General features: G+C 42.2%; 2 protein-coding genes across 16 annotated transcripts in view; one reads left to right on the forward strand and one right to left on the reverse strand.

Moving 5' to 3' along the window:
* Positions 1 to 259: 259 nt before the first annotated feature.
* LOC121577313 (Krueppel-like factor 2) lies at positions 260 to 2,896 on the forward strand. The gene is made up of 3 exons (XM_041891077.2): positions 260 to 642; positions 940 to 1,870; positions 1,993 to 2,896. The coding sequence occupies exons 1-3, from the start codon at positions 565 to 567 to the stop codon at positions 2,166 to 2,168; spliced, it is 1,185 nt and encodes a 394-aa protein (XP_041747011.1). The 5' UTR covers positions 260 to 564; the 3' UTR covers positions 2,169 to 2,896.
* Positions 2,897 to 15,303: 12,407 nt separating this feature from the next.
* Positions 15,304 to 19,553, reverse strand: part of LOC121576812 (epidermal growth factor receptor substrate 15-like 1) — a 43,230-nt gene continuing 38,980 nt past the window's right edge. For 6 of the 15 annotated variants that reach the window (XM_041890305.1, XM_041890302.1, XM_041890301.1 and 3 more), the window contains one exon: positions 15,304 to 15,583. In XM_041890305.1, coding sequence (XP_041746239.1) covers positions 15,437 to 15,583 — 147 coding nt within the window. In that variant the 3' untranslated portion in view covers positions 15,304 to 15,436. Of the gene's footprint in view, positions 15,584 to 16,053; positions 16,071 to 19,553 lie in introns of all 15 variants that reach the window. The other 9 variants (XM_041890314.1, XM_041890309.1, XM_041890303.1 and 6 more) reach the window with 5 other exon arrangements.

A 19,553-nucleotide genomic window follows, 5' to 3' on the forward strand; every position in this document is an offset into this window, starting at 1 on the left:
TGAGTTTATATAGCATTTATTTTGTACTTTTTTCAAACTCTTGTTGGCATTGTTGGTTAAGGGCTCGTAAGTAAGCATTTCACCTGTTGTATTCCGCGCATAACATGTAATTTAATTTGACATAATGTGTTAATTGCTTACTAGGTTATTTTCCGCAAGGGGCGGTCTTTGCCTAGCGCGTCATTACGTGTTATACTTGTTAAACTCGTTTCTATGCAGGAAGGGGCGTGTGTAGAGGTGGCTTTAAAGCTCGCACGAGCGCAAGAGGGAAAGCAAAGAGACTGCAAGGCTCACTTGGCTCACTGGCTTTATATAGGTGCGTGTTTCCTCCGCTTCGTACAATAGTTCCAGCTTTTCAGCTACAATATTTATAAGGTATATAGGAACTCCTACCAATCAAACTTGCACATGACACTGAAACACTATTTCAAGTGAGGAGATATAGTGATTTACTACAACAACTAGTTTCTCGTGTGGACTCTACATCGCTTTTGCTGATATTCATAGACAGAAAGAACGTTTTTTATTCAAGAAAAAAACAAATTTATTTTGCCATTACAACGTATGGAAATGGCCTTAACCGGGACCATTTTACCATCCATCGCTACATTTGCGAACCAAAAGGAAAAATGCTGGGAAAATGTAAGTATATTGGTTTATGTATTTAGATATGTTTTTTGGTTGTTTTACCTGTAGTTGGTAGATTAATGTAGTATAGATGTAGTATAGTAAGAATAAAGCAATGGCATTTCAGTCCAGATGTAGAGTGAACCCATATTTTAAACAGTTAGGCTTCTAACTTGTTATTTAAACAGTTACATATTGTTTTTACAGTTTATTTTTTTATGTAACAAATATTCATGTTCCATTTGATTGTACAGAGCTTTGTTTTGTTTTTTTACATGATCTTTTCACTAATGGCATCTTGTACTATTGCAGAGGTGGAAGGGCGAGATGGACAGGTCTGTGCATTCCAGCTGTGCGGTGGCTGAGGGCATGGACATCTGCATGGGCATAAAAGACGAAGAGGATCTAGATAAGTTCCTGGATCTGGAGTTTATTCTCTCTAACTCCACTGGCACAGACAGCAACACTCCATCATCCGGGACGGGGGGAGAGTACAGGCTAGCAGAGCAGAACAACATGTATCTCTCCGGGATGCAGTCTACCTACACCGTGCCCGAGATGAACATTCCACCTCCGCCTTACAACAGCCTGATGGCTGAGCTCCTGCGCAATGAGCTTGACAGCAGCTTCTGCCACCAGCTCTCTGGCAACAGCATCCATGGGAGATTTCTAGTCAGTTCCTCTGCTTTCCCAAATCAGGACTTTCCAGACAACATTAAGGTCGAGCAATCCATGGACAGTTACCGACCAGTTATGGAAATGGTCCCTCAGAGCTGCCCAAAAATCAAGCAGGAGGGGAACGTTTCGTGCATGATGTCCTTCGAGCAGCCGAGACTAGCCAACTCTCCGCAGGCTGCGGGGAACATGACACCGCCTCTCAGCCCAGACGACCTGATGAGTTCCGAGTGTCAGACCCAGATGTGCCACTCCATGACTTTCCCCCAGAGCTACCGCTCCGCAGCGGGCTACCCTCACTCTCACCCGCCCCCACAGATGCAGCTCCCGTACCAGAGCGCACACCAGTTCGGGATGTACGAAGACGGAATGGGTATGCAGCCCACCAACCAGAGAGCGCTGCTCACTCCACCGTCCTCTCCGTTGGAGATGATGGACTCAAAGCCAAAGAGGGGTCGGCGCTCCTGGCCAAGGAAGCGCACAGCGAGTCACACTTGCACTTTCGCTGGATGCGCGAAAACCTACACCAAAAGCTCGCATTTGAAAGCGCACCACAGAACGCACACAGGTAAGGAACATTCCTCAATGTCTGTATGCTTATTGCAACCTATAAATATTTGGCTATATGTTGCAAATAACTGCATTTTCTGTCAGTATACACATGGTATTTTCCCCTTTGTTGTTCAACAGGAGAGAAACCATACCATTGCAGTTGGGAGGGTTGTGGCTGGAAGTTCGCCCGTTCCGACGAGTTGACGCGCCATTTCCGTAAGCACACTGGCCACAGGCCATTCCAGTGCCACCTGTGCGAGCGCGCCTTCTCCAGGTCCGACCACCTCGCGCTGCACATGAAGCGACACATGTGAGAAATCACATACGATTGAGGACTTTGCCAAAGATTTCTCCAAAATATGTATTTTGTATTTTTGTTTGTTTATTTAACGTTTTTGGGGAATAGGAAAACAGCATAAGAAAAGAAAACATGGTCAGACGAATTCTATATACAAATACTATTTTAAAAATATGTAGCTGGTACTACTTTGTTATTTTTTATCGAATAATATTTTGTAAAAGGCTTTAAAAGTGCATTACACGGAGTTGGCATTTGTAAATTCAAGTCAACATATCAGGTTGGCTCTAAGTACACCTCTGACACAACTGGAATCTAACAATAACATTGTTTAACATGATGTGTTTTGATATTCAAGATAGTGCCTTCTATTATATGCATCCTACAAGTGCCATATTTTCTACTGGCAAAAACGCAAAGTTTATGTATGTGTTATAACTGTAAACAGCACATTAAATAAGCTTTAAGACAATGTTTTGATCTAAAACTGCCTTTCAGTCTTCAAAGGCTTGAATTGAATGTTCTGTGTGTGCATTTACCTGTTGAATAACATTTAATGTCAGGGTCTTTAAAACTATGGAAATAAGAGTGTCCATCTCAACATGACAAAGGGCTAAAAGTCTTGTGACTTAAGACTGTTCTGTTTGGTTTTCTGAGTAAATGTATTATTGCCATGTAAATATATTGTTATATAATGTAAATAGTTTATTTTAATGTACATATTAAACTAATTGAACAACATTATTTTAGACTTTGAGTAAAATCCTTGTGGCTTTGGAAAATGGAGCAGCCCTGACATCTGTGTATCATCATCACACCATACTGTAACATTACACCAGTCATAAACTCCTCAACAATATTTCCATATCTTTACATCAACCATGAGCCAGCTATCATACAGCGCCAGTTCAGGCCTGAGCAGTTTATAATATGTTTTCTGAGTGCAGTGTTTTCCAGCTGTCACAGGGCCACTGCCAGAGTCTTGCGGCTCATGCAGCCTATAAATACAAACATTACATTTACATAATTACAGAGATTCAATATAGATGTTCCCTCTCTGGGTCTGGGCACAGGGGCACACCACACTGAAAGAGAGAGGAACCCTGGTTGCTGCCTCAATGAGAAGACCCAATGGGACAGGATGGAAAGTTCAGGGGGGATGAGAAGAGAGAGCGACACAAAGGTTATACATCTGTTAGCCTGGATTTGAGTCTCACACCAAATGTATTCTATAAAATCAAAGCTTTCACTTCAAGTAGTCCCCTGGGTTAGGCTCTATTGTCTTGTTATTTCAATGTTGATAAAGCATGAAGCAGTACTAAGCAGCTATCACTTAAACATGGTTGCATATTCTTAAAAGTGCATTTTTAGGTTGGTATGCTACCCAACAACAAAGCCCCTCCACTGTGGAAGGAGAAAGGTGTTAAAAGAAGAGGCCCAGAAAACCAACATTTTACCCATGATCCATCTCTTAATCAGGGGCCTTCAGCCTGTGTATCTGGGTCACATGACAGCATCCCTGCACAATAAAGTCAGGTGTAGTTGCCTTCAGAATAAACTCATATTCACTGTGTTAGGGGCCTAATTATGTACTTTGGCTACTGTATGTGTAAAAACAGGTAGAGAGAGAGAATTCACTGTGTTAGGGGCCTAATTATCTACTTTGGCTACTGCATGTGTAAAAATAGACAGAGAGAGAGAGAGAGAGAAAGAGAGAAAGAGAGAGAGAATTCACAGTGTTATGGGCCTAATTATGGACTTTGGCTACTGTATGTGTAAAAACTGAGCGAGAGAAAGAGAGAGAGAGAGAGAGAGAGAGAGAGAGAGAGCGAGAGAGAGCGAGAGAGAGAGCGAGAGAGGAGAAAGGGGCCACCTTTGTGAACTCTGAAAGCTCCCAACAATGTCTCTACATTGGCTCTATGGGGAAGCATAAAAGAGGACCTTTTCTTAAAGTGTTACAACTTTTTAGGGACCGCATTATCTTCTGGATGCCCCTGCCAGTTTAGAGAAAAGAGGAAGTAAGAATGCCTCTATGAATAGCCCATATACTCAAGTGAAAAATCGAACATTCTCATTTCACTTTTTGCTCTGAGTGTAATAATAACTTCTAGAAGAGAGTGTGGGAAGATTGAAGCGTGAGTTAGGGCTCAGAGGTCATCTATTGATATGGTTTATGCATTCTGTCAGCCATGCATATATGGTTTATGCATTCTGTTAGCCATGCAACCCGTCTGTCTATAAACAAAACAGATTGCATGTTTTTCCGCATGCATTCATTGCTATCTGGTTTCCCCTTTAGATGTCTCAAATTACAGGCTTTACTATATGTTTACGTCTATCCCTCATCACATATACAGTCGTGGTCAAAAGTTTTGAGAATGACACAAATATTAATTTTCACAAAGTCTGCTGCCTCAGTTTTTATGATAGCAATTTGCATATACTCCAGAATGTTATGAAGAGTGATCAGATGAATTGCAATTAATTGCAAAGTCCCTCTTTGCCATGAAAATGAACTGAATCCCCCAAAAACATTTCCACTGCATTTCAGCCCTGCCACAAAAGGACCAGGTGACATCATGTCAGTGATTCTCTCGTTAACACAGGTGAGAGTGTTGACGAGGACAAGGCTGGAGATCACTCTGTCATGCTGATTGAGTCAGAATAACAGACTGGAAGCTTTAAAAGGAGGGTGGTGCTTGAAATCATTGTTCTTCCTCTGTTAACCATGGTTACCTGCAAAGAAACACATGCCGTCATAATTGCTTTGCTCAAAAAGGGCTTCACAGGCAAGGATATTGCTGCTAGTAAGATTGCACCTAAATCAACCATTTATCGGATCATCAAGCACTTCAAGGAGAGAGGTTCAATTGTTGTGAACAAGGTTTCAGGGCGCCCAAGAAAGTCCAGCAAGCGCCAGGACCGTCTCCTAAAGTTGATTCAGCTGCGGGATCGGGACACCACCAGTGCAGAGCTTGCTCAGGAATGGCAGCAGGCAGGTGTGAGTGCAACTGCACGCACAGTGAGGCGAAGACTTTTGGAGGATGGCCTGGTGTCAAGAAGGGCAGCGACGAAGCCACTTCTCTCCAGGAAAAACATCAGGGACAGACTGATATTCTGCAAAAGGTACAGGGATTGGACTGCTGAGGACTGGGGTAAAGTCATTTTCTCTGATGAATCCCCTTTCTAATTGTTTGGGGCATCCAGAAAAAAGCTTGTCCGGAGAAGACAAGGTGAGCGCTACCATCAGTCCTGTGTCATGCCAACAGTAAAGCATCCTGAGACCATTCATGTGTGGGGTTGCTTCTCAGCCAAGGGAGTGGGCTCACTCACAATTTTGCCTAAGAACACAGCCATGAATAAAGAATGGTACCAACACATCCTCCGAGAGCAACTTCTCCCAACCATCCAACAACAGTTTGTTGACGACCAATGCCTTTTCCAGCATGATGGAGCACCTTGCCATAAGGCAAACGTGATAACTAAGTGGCTTGGGGAACAAAACATCGACATTTTGGGTCCATGGTCAGGAAACTCCCCAGACCTTAATCCCATTGAGAACTTGTGGTCAATCCTCAAGAGGTGGGTGGACAATCAAAAACCCACAAATTCTGACAAACTCCAAGCATTGATTATGCAAGAAAGGGCTGCCATCAGTCAGGATGTGGCCCAGAAGTTAATTGACAGCATGCCAGGGCGGATTGCAGAGGTCTTGAAAAAGAAGGGTCAACACTGCAAATATTGACTCTTTGCATAAACTTAATGTAATTGTCAATAAAAGCCTTTGACACTTATGGAATGCTTGTATTTATACTTTAGTATACCATAGTAACATCTGACAAAAATATCTAAAAACACTGAAGCAGCAAACTTTGTGAAGACCAATACTTGTGTCATTCTCAAAACTTTTGACCACGACTGTACAGCAATTCAGAATAATCTCTGAATCTGAACGATAACCCTCAAGTTACTCTGCTCCAGTTTCACCCGAAGATGATCTGTATCTCCTAGTATGAAACCATTCATAATCATAACACGCAACATTCGCTGGCTCTTTGCCATGGCACACCTGAAACTCCATGCAAGAGATAAAAAATACAATTGCCAAGAGGCACAAATGCTGTTCTACCTACTTTATTTGTGAATTAAGGGGGTGCATCAGAGCTGTAAATCTAGTGGCAAGGACTGTTCTAAAAGATCACAGGAGGTGATTATCATAGTTTCGGGACTAATGTCAACATGAAATAAGCAAGATATCTCTTAAAGTTACCATCTTTATATGCAAATTTATCTAGGCCTATTCAAAGTTCTTTCATATTAGGTATACTTTAGTCTGAAGTGAGCACTTTAATTGGGTCAAATAAACAATTCTTAAACATGGTTGGCTGCATTTGGCTGCAGCTTATCAAGCAGAAATGCTTTACACAGAGTATCTTCACAAACAACAGCATAATGTTATACAATTCTACAGGGATGGTTCCATAAAAAAAGGCAATAAAGAAGTAAGTCCGTAGAGAGAACAAGGAGAAGACAGCTTTTTAAAGCTCTACAGTACAAGCTAGATACGTGTGTTTGACTTTTATATGAACTCTCTGAAAGAGGTGAAAGAGTATTAACTGCTGAAAATCAAGTGAGCAGTTCAGTGTGTGTGTGTGTGTGTGTGTGTGTGTGTGTGTGTGTGTGTGTGTGTGTGTGTGTGTGTGGAGATCACTTTCACAGTTGGCCCCCAATGGGCAACAGAGCACACACAAATGCCCACATTTCAGTTTCCAGTAATGACGATCAACAGTATATTCACCAAGACTTTGAGAGACACAACAAGCCTGGCCTCCATATTCAATGTAAAGCCCCAACATCTCATACTGAGATCCTGTCTGAGTCAAATGTATAACATCGATCATACCAGGAAAGAGTTGATCTCAGTGGATTCCTAGACTTCACTGCAGCCAAAGGCCAATTACCATGTGTGGGAAAAGTGGGAATGTCATGGGATGAGTACACCATCTACTGGAGCTGTTTGGAAGCTCCTCAGTGGAAGACACTCATTCGGTGTATGGATGAACAACATGGACTAACATTGGCACTGGCTAAAGACAGGCCTGTGTAGAATGATACTGTGTGTGGAGTGAAAGAGTGGAGTCCTTTCCCAACAGACACATGGTGAATCACCTTTCCTGAGCACAGTACCATTATGCACTTGAGGACGGAAATAAACAACTCCATTTGTAAGGCACTTGATATATACAGCATGTTTATGTTAATTGATAAATATGTTAATGCCTCGGTTCATTTCGGAGAAACACTTAATGACATAAAAACATCCATACCAACATCAACTTCGTTATATATTTACGAGACAAAAACCATCTCCCCTCCCCAGCTCTATGTAGGCCTAGTGCATACCAAAATATATATTTCTCAAAGATACGCATCAGACCAATGGTGAATTATATGGAGTGACAGAGTACCAGAGAGGGTCCATCTGGACTGTTTTAGCCAGCATTCCTCCTGTGACAGTCAGTCCTATTGGAAAACATTAACACTTTCTCCCGGTCTGTACCACAACATTCCTGGGGCAGCCAGGCCAGGCAGCCCTGCTCTGGAGCAGCAAGCTCCACTCCTTCCCTCACAACAGCTGATTAAATAGACTGGGCCAAGGGGACTGGGTCTGCTGCTCCTCAGGTCCAGGGCTGATTATGTATTAACTATGGCAGATTGGTTACAGGAGAGGGGGGTTCTCTTAACGGTTTTCCTAGCCATGTCTAGTTCTTGGAGCTGAGGCTGAAAAACATCATGGCCCCCAGCTAGCTGTCAGAGAGTTGGGGTCTCCGTGTATCGGCCCCAACAGGGAGAAGGCACACGGGAGATCCCCTTACAGATACCTCTGACAGCTACGGACCCCCAACTCCCATAAAAGGGTGTTTGTGTGTGTATGTGTGTGTGTGTGTGCGCACATGTGGAGTGTAAGCATTCATCAACATCATGAAGCATTAACGTGTCAAGTTCTTGTTAAGAAAACATGTCAATTCAGTCACTCTCTTTGTAAAAGTAAAAGTCAACATTAGTAAATACCCGAAAAAGAATGCACAAATATGGATACAAATATTAGAGGGGCAATTTGTGAGACAAGCATATCTTCAATACGTCTCCATGACCCATTTTCCTCCTTAAAAGCAAACGGCATTTCATTTCCGCACTTCCATTAGTATAAGGTAAATACAAACTTACCTAGGAATTTCCTGTTATTTCATACGGAGACAGTTAACATTCCGAACACAGGACTTGCTTGGGTTTCAAGTAATATGTCCAGAAATGAGTGGTCTGTTGACACTGAATAATTTTCAACCTTGCAGCTGTATCCTTGAAATATAGACGGCTGTAATTTACAGCCCATTTTACTGCCTGGTGTTGCTTTTTGGCAGGTCTGGCGTTTGGGGGACCATCAATGAGCATCTTGTCTAGAGCTTTAGATCTACAGTATTTACTAGTTTGAGGGAGTTTTAATTCCAAAGGTCAGGAAGTATGAACCAACACATCTGGGGGGGGGGGGGAAATAAAGGCTATGAACCTTTGGCTTGTTTACATAGATTTACTGTACAGTACATACCGGTACTAGATCATGGCTGACTAAGGTGGACATGAAACGGTAAACATTGGAATCATATGTACGGCTAGGGTATGGTACACTATATATACAAAAGTATGTGGACACCCCTTCAAATTTATATTTTAGTCATTTAGCAGACGCTCTTATCCAGAGTGACTTACATGAGCAATTAGGGTTAAGTGCCTTGCTCAAGGGCACATAAACAGATTTTTCACCTAGTCGGCTCGGGGATTAGAACCAGCGACCTTTCGGTTACTGGCACAACGCTCTTAACCACTAAGCTACCTGCCACCCTATGAGTGGATTTGGCTATTTCAGCCACACTCGTTGCTGCCAGGTGTATAAAATCGAGCACACCGCCATGCAATCTCCATAGACAAATATTGGCAGTAGAATGTCCTTACTGAAGAGCTCAGTGACTTTCAACGTGGCATCCTATGACTTGCCACCTTTCCAACAAATCAGTTCGTACAATTTCTGCCCTGCTAGAGCTGCCCCGGTCAACTGTAAGTGCTGTTATTGTGAAGTGGAAACATCTAGGAGCAACAACGGCTCAGCCGTGAAGTAGTAGGCCACACAAGCTCACAGAATGGGACCACTGAGTGCTGAAGCGCGTAGCAACACTCACTACCGAGTTCCAAACTGCCTCGAAGAGCTGTTCGTCGGGAGGGTTTCTATGGCGCACCATGTGCAATGCCAAGCGGCGGTTGGAGTGGTGTAAAGCTCGCCGCCATTGGACTCTGGAGCAGTGGAAACGCGTTCTCTGGAGTGATGAATCACGCTTCATCATCTGGCAGTCTGACAGATGAATCTTGGTTTGGCGGATGCCAGGAGAACGCTACCTGCCCCAATGCATAGTGCCAACTGTGAAGTTTGGTGGAGGAGGAATAATGGTCTGGGGCTGTTTTTCATGGTTCGGGCTAGTCCCCTTAGTTCCATTGAAGGAAAATCTTAACGCTACAGCATTCTAATCGATTCTGTGCTTCCAACTTTGTGGCAACAGTTTGGGGAAGGCCCTTTCTTGTTTCAGCATGACAATGATCGGTGTGGAAGAACTTGACTGGCCTGCACAGAGCCCTGACCTCAACCCCATCGAACACCTTTGGGATGAATTGGAACGCCGACTGCCAGGACTAATCGCCCAACATCAGTGCCTGACCTCACTAATGTTCTTGTGGCTGAATGGAAGCAAGTCCCCGCAGCAATGTTCCAACATCTAGTAGAAAGCCTTCTCAGAAGAGTGGAGGCATTTATAGCAGCAAAGGGGGGACCAACTCCATATTAATGCCCATGATTTTGGAATGAGATGTTCGACGAGCAGGTGTCCACATACTTTTGGTCATGTAGTGTACCTTGCTACATTGATGGAATCCTTCAGATTCATACTAAGAAATCACATAACCACTGCTGGGGAAAGTCTGTATGGTTTGTACTTGTTCAAATAAACAGCAAGGGGATTGTTTAACACAGCCTAGAAAGACAGGGATATCCATTTGAGCATTTATGTTATGACTATGGCTTGTTATATTATACATAAAATACTAAATTAAATATATGTCCCAATATACACTGAGTATACAAAACATTAAGGACACTTGCTCTTTCCATGACTTAGACTGACCAGGTGAATCCAGGTGAAAGCTATGATCCCTTATTGATGTCACTTGTTAAATCCATTTCAATCAGTGTAGATGAAGGGAAGGAGACAGGTTAAAGAAGGATTTTTAAGCCTTGAGACAATTGAGACATGGATTGTTTATGTGTGTCATTCAGAGGGTGAATGGGCAAGACAAAATATGTAAGTGCCTTTGAACAGGGTATGTTAGTAGGTGCCATGCGTGCCGGTTTGTGTCAAGAACTGCAACACTGCTGGGTTGTTCATGCTCAACAGTTTCCCGTGTGTATGAAGAATGGTCCACCACCCAAAGGACATCCAGCCAACTTGACACAACTGTGGGAAGCATTGGAGTTAACATTGGCCAGCATCCCTGTGGAACACTTTTGACACATTTTAGAGTCCATGCCCCGACGAATTGAGGCTGTTCTGAGGGCAAAATGTTCGGTATACTCAGTGTACGTACAAAAGGAAAATCAGCACAAAAAAAACATGAGACCTATTCATTTCAATGAAATGTTTATTCTAGTAAACAATGACCATGTACAGAGGATTAACATTTAAAATAAATCCAAGCATTTCTTTTAACTCTTAGTGTATAGTCATATAACCTCAAAATGTTTTAAGTTACACATTTTTTCTCTTCTTATGGGACAAATATAACAGACATAATATACTGTTTGTATACACCTTATGCATTGCAGTAAGACAGCTTTGATTATTTATTCTCATCTACAGAGGAAGGACAGTTAAAGGCAGGCCAAAAGAAAAAGGAATGCATCGAGCTTCAGAAGTCAGATCAGTTGTCAGAAAAACAAAAGATAAGTCTTCTACAATCTCTACAATCTGTTTAGGCTTGTATTAGGCCTCTGCATGTATCTCTAAATGCATGATCAAACTCAACCAGGTTGGGGCAGAGGGTACTCATATTAAAAGCATAGATATTTTAAAAGTCCAACTGGATTCACAGGTTTTTTCAGCACACGAACAATTTGAAAAATACAAAATAAAATCTATTGCACAATGTAGGTATCAAAGACAAAATACAGCATGAGTGGTAAGTACGTAGAGAACACTAGGCAGTGGATGTGAGAACACTTGGGCCCTATTTCAATACTCTCAAAATGCATCCTTCCATCCTGCCTCCTTAATCTAACATGATTGGATGGGTGATTGGGATACATAATGGAACCCTTTATTTCACCAATCCAATAGTGTCAGATCAAGGGGATACCTAGTCAGTTGCACAACTGAATGCATTCAACCGAAATGTGTCTTCCGCATTTAACCCAACCCCTCTGAATCAGAGAGGTGTTGCCTTAATCGACATCATCGACGCCCAGGAGCAGTTGTTGTTGGGGGTTAATTGCCTTACTCAAGGGCAGAATGGCAGATTTGTTTCCACCTTGCTGGCTCGGGGATTCGAACCAGCAACCTTTTAGTTACTGGCTCAATGCCCTTAATCGCTTGGCTAACTTCAAAGAATGGAGTAAGAAAGGATGGATGGATGTATTTTCAAGGTATACAAAAAGGGGCATGAAATGACCAATGAACAGAGAGTTGTGGCTGAGTCTCAGGCCAACCAAGCACCCTCACTGTGGATTTCACCTAACCCGAGGGCACATTACAAGGGTTCTGACATAGAGCATGCTGGGTAAGGGCAGGAGTGTTGGCATCCCAAGCTTCGAGCGTCTGACCTGTGATTAAAACACCACAGGTAGGGCTGAAAAGGTCAAGGGTCAAATGCAGACGACCACAGGCTACCTCCCCACTGTACACAGACATCAGTTCAACGTCTAGTTTTATTTTACATTTGGTTGAGTTGTCAACTAATGTGAATTGAAAAAAAAATAATCACCATGTCATTCGATTTAGGTTAAAAGTTAGGGTTAGGGGTAACCTAACCCTAACCTCTGCCGAGTCCCCAACAACCGGATGCTCCGGTTTTCAGGGGAAATGGAAAAAGAGCCTGTGAAGCGACTTCCACTTTTAGGCATTAACAAGAGACGACACTCCATCTTAACTCCTCCTTCACATTTACTGGATTGGTTGAACAGTGCAGAAGAGAACCTCCCCCAACAGTTTTTTTTCTCCTCGTCAAGACCAGTATGTAGGGGATCTAGTTTCAGGCGTTTCTTTTACCCCTGCTTCGTTAGGTTACCCTAACCCTAACCCAAAATACCAAATTCCCTTACGTTGATGACTTTTTTCAAATCCAATCAGTTTTCCATTTTGACTCAAAGTCATCACATTATTTTCTGGGGTTAAAATGACGTGGAAACAACGTTTATTCAACCAGTTTTTGCCCAGTGAGTCAGCTATATACAGCAGCACAGTTAAAGGTCAGATCTGTACCAGAACAGGTTCTTATAGAATAGAATTACACTGTTTTAACCACTAGAGCAAAGAAGTTTGATATGTAAACATTAACAAATAAATGTCAGGGAGAGATGGTTTCTATTTCCACCTTGTGGCAGCGTTAACGGCCCATACCACTGAATTGTAACTTAAATCATGTCCTTTTCCAACCCAAAGGGGGATGTAACTTTAATAATGCATTTTCACAACATCCCATATGGCTAGGCGAGGTCTTTTCACTCAGACTAGTCCAATAGTAGGGGACAACAATGACATTACATGGAAGCTTAAAAACGTTAATGTATGACACATACAGTTCAGTACAACAGGAAAACATAGAACACAGGGGGAATTAATGTAACTGTCCTTTTCATATGGTTAGGACCTCAGCTGCTATTTTCATCATCTCTATTCAGTTCAATTCAAAGGTTGAAAGCAAAGTAAACCCCACAGGTTTAATGTGCTAAGCAGGCAGTACCATCAGCAAGGAGTTTCAAGTAAACGCAGCTATAAATAAAAGTGGTTGAGCCCAAGTTGTAACATCAAACTATGACAAACTGTACCGTAAACAGCTGAATATTCCAGTTATAGCTGTGAAACTCATGTGACCTAATTAATTTGCATATCATTGATGGTTAGCTGAAGAAAACCACAGTCCACTTCTAACTTTCTTTAACCTCTCTGCAGCTTGTGCTTGTAGGTTTGTAATTTTTTGCAGCTCTTTTCAACTAGAATTGTAATAAACTAAATGTTTCTTTCTTTTAACAAATAATACCTAAAATAATAAAATAACACATCACATAATTTTAAAAAATGTAATAAAAAGAAACCTCTATAATAAACTTATAATTTCCCTCATCTTGCCTTTTTGGTTGTTGTTTGACATACACTATCGGTCAAAAGTTTTAGAACAGCTACTCATTCAATGTTTTTTAAATATATTTTCTACATAGTAGAATAATAGTGAAGAAATGAAAACTATGAAATAACACATATGGAATCATGTAGTAACCAAAAAAGTGTTAAACAAATCAAAATATATTATATATTTGAGATTCTTCAAATAGCCACCCTTTGCCTTGATGACAGCTTTGCACACTCTTGGCATCACTTGGCAACACTTTTTGGTTACTACATGATTCTATATGTGTTATTTCATAGTTTTGATGTCTTCACTATTATTCTACAATGTAGAAAATAGTAAAAATTAAGAAAAACCCTTGAATGAGTAGGTGTTCTAAAACTTTTGACCGGTAGTGTACATCACAGCATTGTGAACTTACTTGAACTTTCAGAGGAGGCACAGCTAAGTGCCCATCCCTTCTCCCTATGTTCGCTGAAGAAGCACTGAAATATTGTCAAAACAATGCATCTACTATCTCACACTCGCAGAGAAAGAAAATATATCTGTACAGTTTGTTCTGGTCCGAACAGACCACTCTCTCACACAACACTTACAGTAGCCAGTCAGAGAAGAACCCAGCCACTGGCTTGCCACATTCATATAATAAACCAATACTAAAATAATGTCTCAATCTTAATAAGCATTCCAGCATAACCTTTAGGTATTCCCTTCTTCACATGTCAGAGCTCTAATCGGGATCCATGCTCCTTCACCAGACCGACACATATTATGTTCATCTTTACATCTTTCATGTTGAGCCAGCCTTAATAGTGCATTTAAACAGTGCATCAGTTCATTCTAAAAGCACAGGTCATCATCTGTTCCCCTCCCCACCTATCAATTAAAAACAGTAAGAGAGATTGTGATTGTTGGCTTCAATCTCCCACTCCAACTCCAACCTCCCACCGTAAAGTAAAATCCAGTTCTGTTTTCACCAGTGATGTAGTGGTAAAAAAAATTGGTGGGTAAACTCTGATCGCCGGTCGTGGTGAGAAAAGTAACACTCCCTATACTTTCAATGCATTTTTCCGCAAAAGGTGAATTAACTGTCACAAAAAATAAAAAAGGTGGGTAAACTGCATTTACTTGCGTTTCCCCTCCAGTACACCACTACATCACTGGTTTCCACTTCGGGACCAGGGTAACCCCAAAAGTTCTGTTTTGTAATTTTTTTGCTTTGAGAGTTTGTCGATCCGGAGATTGTGTGGTGAGGTGTGTGTTTCTGTGTGTGGTATCAGATGGAGTGTGTATGTGTGTTGTGGCGGTGGTGTGTGTCTGTGTGTGTGTGTGATTGAGGAAGCAGTCATGTGTTGGGCACATCGGCCCTGAGGGAAATGGCCAGCTCCAGGTCCTTCACAGTGTGTGGGGTATGGTGTGTGAGTCGTACACGTATGTGTTATGCATGTGTGCTTGTACGAGTAATGCTAGTAAGAGTATGTCTATGTTTGTGTGTGTCTATATATGTCTGTATCTCTATGTGTGTGGGCATCCCACTGGCCACAGACTTCAGTTCAACGTCTAGTTTTGTTTACATTTCGTTGAGTTGTCAACTAACGTGAATTCAACATGAAATCAACAAAAAAATCAACATGTCATTGGATTTAGGTTAAAAGTTGGGTGAAAAAATGACTAAATACCCTTACGTTAGTGACTTTTTACAGATCCAATGAGTTTGCAACGCTGATTTAATGTCATCACATTGATTTTTTGTTGTTGTTGAAATGATGTGGAAACAACGTTGATTCAACCAGTTTTTGTCCAGTGGGATGTGTGTGTGTGTCCAGTCAAGTCCAGTCCAGGTCACCCGTGGGACATCTCGGCCTTGCTGAGAGCGATGGCCAGCTCTAAGTCCTCTTGCTCCTGCTGCCGGAGTCTCTTCAGCCGCTCCCGCTCCGCTCGCTCACTCTCTCGCTTCGCCCACTCCAGTTGCTGGGCCTCATTTCCAAACTACAAAGAGAAGAGGAGAGAGGCATTTAATATACAAATGATTCATCCCTCACACCGTATAGAAAACACACATTAGGAGGTGTTTTGACAGATTATTGTATTTTAGTGAACCTTATACTGTATATAAAGGGTCAACTTCCATGTCTGCCTGGCTACAGTAAGAGGATATACATGACTGTAGTTTTCACAGTCACCATCTACTATGCTCTGGATTATAACTATACAACGTATACACACATATTAATACACATCACACATCAGTACACACACAAAATATACACACTACTACACACACACTAATTGACCTAACCCTATCCTTCCTTTAATATTCAATTTAAGTGTGTTCTGCTCTTGGAGGAAAGGTGCTTCTTATTGTTAAACCTAAGTGGTTGTGCTCAGAACCTACAGTACGAGACCAAAACACAAAACAAGCCACTATTCAATTTGACCGCATGTTCAAACATTCTTACCTTAACTTTTTCTGGTCCTGCGAGAGAAAAATGAATGATAAAACACCAAATAAATAATTCACCAATCGCGCATCACCATCCATTTTACACCGAGCACACTTCGAAACACCACAAGATACAACTAACTATGACAAAGCAACATGGAGGACTTTTCAGTTTGGTCCCAAGTGAAAATGAACGAGCAACTAAAAGCATATTTGAGGCAACATGTGAAAGTGGCATGCAGGGAGAAAATGACTTTTACATCATCTGTTAAAGTGACAGTATGAGATCTAGCCTGTGTAAGCTAGGAACTCTCCCATGCATACCAATACACACATATTAGCAGACACTGCTTTACCAACGTTAGATCTGATTCAGATGTCAGGGTCAAATGAGCACCTTCAATTCTTACTCACCAAAATAAATATGGAACATTTTAGTCATTTAGCAGACGCTCTTATCCAGAGCGACCTACAGTTAGTGAGTGCATACATAATTTTTTTATTTCGAACCCACAACCCTGGCGTTGCAAACGCCATGCTCTACCAACTGAGCTACATCCCTGCCGGCCATTCCCTCCCCTACCCTGGACCAATTGTGCGCCGCCCCATGGGTCTCCCGGTCGCGGCCGGCTATGACAGAGCCTGGATTCGAACCAGGATCTCTAGTGGCACAGCCTTAGACCACTGCGCCACTCGGGAGAATCCATTGAGGCGTTTAATAGATACATTACATTTGTTACCTTGAATTATTCATCATTCAATTCAGGGGCCAAGTTAATATATGATTATTATATTATTATATGATATTGTATTTTTTTGTTGTTGATAATATCTTCATTCACCATGCCTCTTTAGTTTCAATAAAATCCAGGCAGCTGATTCTGTTAAAATAGTTTTGGTTACTTTGGGAGTAATTTGGCACAAGTCAGAGATGGTAAAACAGGATCTATGCTACCAATGTCATGCAGCAGACCAACACTAACCAGACTGAGCAAACTAAGCCTCAAGAAAAGACAAACTGATACACACTGATACTGCATCTACACACTAGTAGGACACACATCAGTGACACACACCATAGACATGCTGGGTAAGGACTCAGGACTGAGAGCTGAATAGTGATACTGCTGCTTCCCGTGTCTACAGATCCCACAGCCAGACCAGTGACTTGGAGCTGTCAGTCACTAAACCACACCGGATTGGCTTCCCTCTCTGGCCTAGAATGGCATAGGGCACACACTGATAGAATGACTCACTGACTGAATGACTGACTTACTGACTGAATGACTGACTGAATTAATTACTTAATAAGTGACTGACTCACTGACTGACTGACTGACTGACTCACTCACTGACTCACTGACTGACTGACTCACTGACTCACTCACTGACTGACTTACTGACTCACTGACTTACTGAGTGACTGACTGACTGACTTACTGAGTGACTGACTGACTGACTCACTGAGTGAATGACTGACTTACTTACTGACTGAGTGAGTGAATGACTGACTTACTGACTCACTGACTATCTGACACACTCACTAACTCAATGACTGACTTGCTGGCTGACTCACTGACTGACTGACTGACTTGCTGGCTGACTGATTGACTGACTGGCTGGCTGACTGAGTGACTGATTGACTGACTGACTGGCTGACTGCTGATGATTGGAGCTTAGATGGTAAGGGTCAATATTCAGACATGAATATGCTGGATTATGGCTTCACTGAGTATGTTTACATGCACACTAATAATTAGATATTAAACTGATTATGGCAGTAGGCCGATTATGGTAATAGTCATGTAAACACTTTACTCTGCTTATTTTAATCGGCGTAAAGTCAAAATCGAAGTAAGCATACGCCGATTATAACACCTGGTTTTCTGAGCAATCTGTTGAATTATAAGAACATGTAACCACCTTAATTGGCGCTCCAGCGGTATATTTCATTTGCTAGCACCGGTAGCGCAAGCCTCCCTCTTATGCGCGAGTGAGTTCGAAAAACTGAAAGTATGCATCTTAGAAATACACTATATGGCCAAATGTATGTGGACACCATTTCAAATTAGTGGATTTGGCTATTTCAGCCACACTCGTTGCTGACAGGTGTATAAAATCGAGCACACAGCCATGCAATCTTCATAGACAAACAGTATAATTTCCCTTACTGAAGAGCTCAGTGACTTTCAACGTGGCACCGTCATATGATGCCACCTTTCCAATAAGTCAGTTTGTAAAATGTCTGCCCTGCTAGAGCTGCCCTGCTAGAGCTGCCCCAGTCAACTGTAAGTGCTGTTATTGTGAAGTGGAAATCTCTAGGAGCAAAAACGGCTCAGCCGTGAAGTGGTAGGCCACACAAGCTCACAGAATGGGACCGCCAAGTGCTGAAGTGCGTAGCTCGTAAAAATCATCTGTCCTCGGTTGCAACACTCACTACCGAGTTCCAAACTTCCTCTGGAAACAACGTCAGCACAATAACTGTTAGTCAGGAGCTTAATTAAATGGGTTTCCATTGCCGAACAGCCGCACACAAGCCTAAAATCATCATGTGCAATGCCAAGCGTTGGCTGGAGTGGTGTAAAGCTCCCCGCCATTGGACTCTGGAGCAGTGGAAACATGTTCTCTGGCGTGATGAATCACGCTTCACCATCTCGAAGTCCGAAGGACGAATCTGAGTTTGGCAGATGCCAGGAGAACGCTACCTGCCTGAATGCATAGCACCAACTGTAAAGTTTGCTGGAGGAGGAATAATGGTCTGGGGCTGTTTTTCATGGTTCAGGCTCCTTAGTTCCAGTGAAGGGTAATCTTAACGCTACAGCATACAATTACATTTTAGATTCTGTGCTTCCAACTATGTGGCAACAGTTTGGGTAAGGCCCTTTCCTGATACAGCATGACAATGCCCCCGTGCACAAAGCGAGGTCCATACAGAAATGGTTTGTCGAGATCGGTGTGGAAGAACTTGACTGGCCTGCACAGAGCCCTGACCTCAACCCCATCAAACACCTTTGGGATGAATTGGAAGGCCAACTGCGAGATAGGCCTAATCGCCCAACATCAGTGCCTGACCTCACTAATGCTCTTGTGGCTGAATGGAAGAAAGTCCCCGCAGCGATGTTCCAATATCTAGTGGAAAGCCTTCCCAGAAGAGTGGAGGCTGTTATAGTAGCAAAGGGGGGACCAACTCCATGTTAATGCCCATGATTTTGGAATGAGATGTTCGACGAGCACACTTTTGGTCATGTAGTGGCCAGAATCAAATAGGCTTTGCAAAAATAACATGGTCACTGTGGCGATTTTCTGCATTTATTTAAATCCCATCAGGTAGCCTGATTTCAGATGTGTTCATGGAAACAGCACTATTAGGGAAATGGTTCTTCTTGCAAAGCATGTAAACATTTTAAACAAAGTATTATATTAATCTGACTATCCACAATAATCACATTATTGTGTGCATGTAACCGTACTCACTGTGTGAGACACCCATTATTTGGTTTAGACAGACAGCCCAGG

Source organism: Coregonus clupeaformis, chromosome 11, assembly GCF_020615455.1.
Source record: "Coregonus clupeaformis isolate EN_2021a chromosome 11, ASM2061545v1, whole genome shotgun sequence".
Lineage (NCBI taxonomy): Eukaryota > Metazoa > Chordata > Actinopteri > Salmoniformes > Salmonidae > Coregonus > Coregonus clupeaformis.

What these genes read in the sequence shown, in the direction of transcription:
- LOC121577313 (XM_041891077.2), top strand. Translation starts at nt 565, where the DNA reads ATGGAAATGGCCTTAACCGGGACCATTTTACCATCCATCGCTACATTT. An exon ending in AGGAAAAATGCTGGGAAAAT is followed by an intron (nt 643 to 939) that starts GTAAGTATATTG and finishes GTACTATTGCAG; the next exon opens with AGGTGGAAGGGCGAGATGGA. An exon ending in GCACCACAGAACGCACACAG is followed by an intron (nt 1,871 to 1,992) that starts GTAAGGAACATT and finishes GTTGTTCAACAG; the next exon opens with GAGAGAAACCATACCATTGC.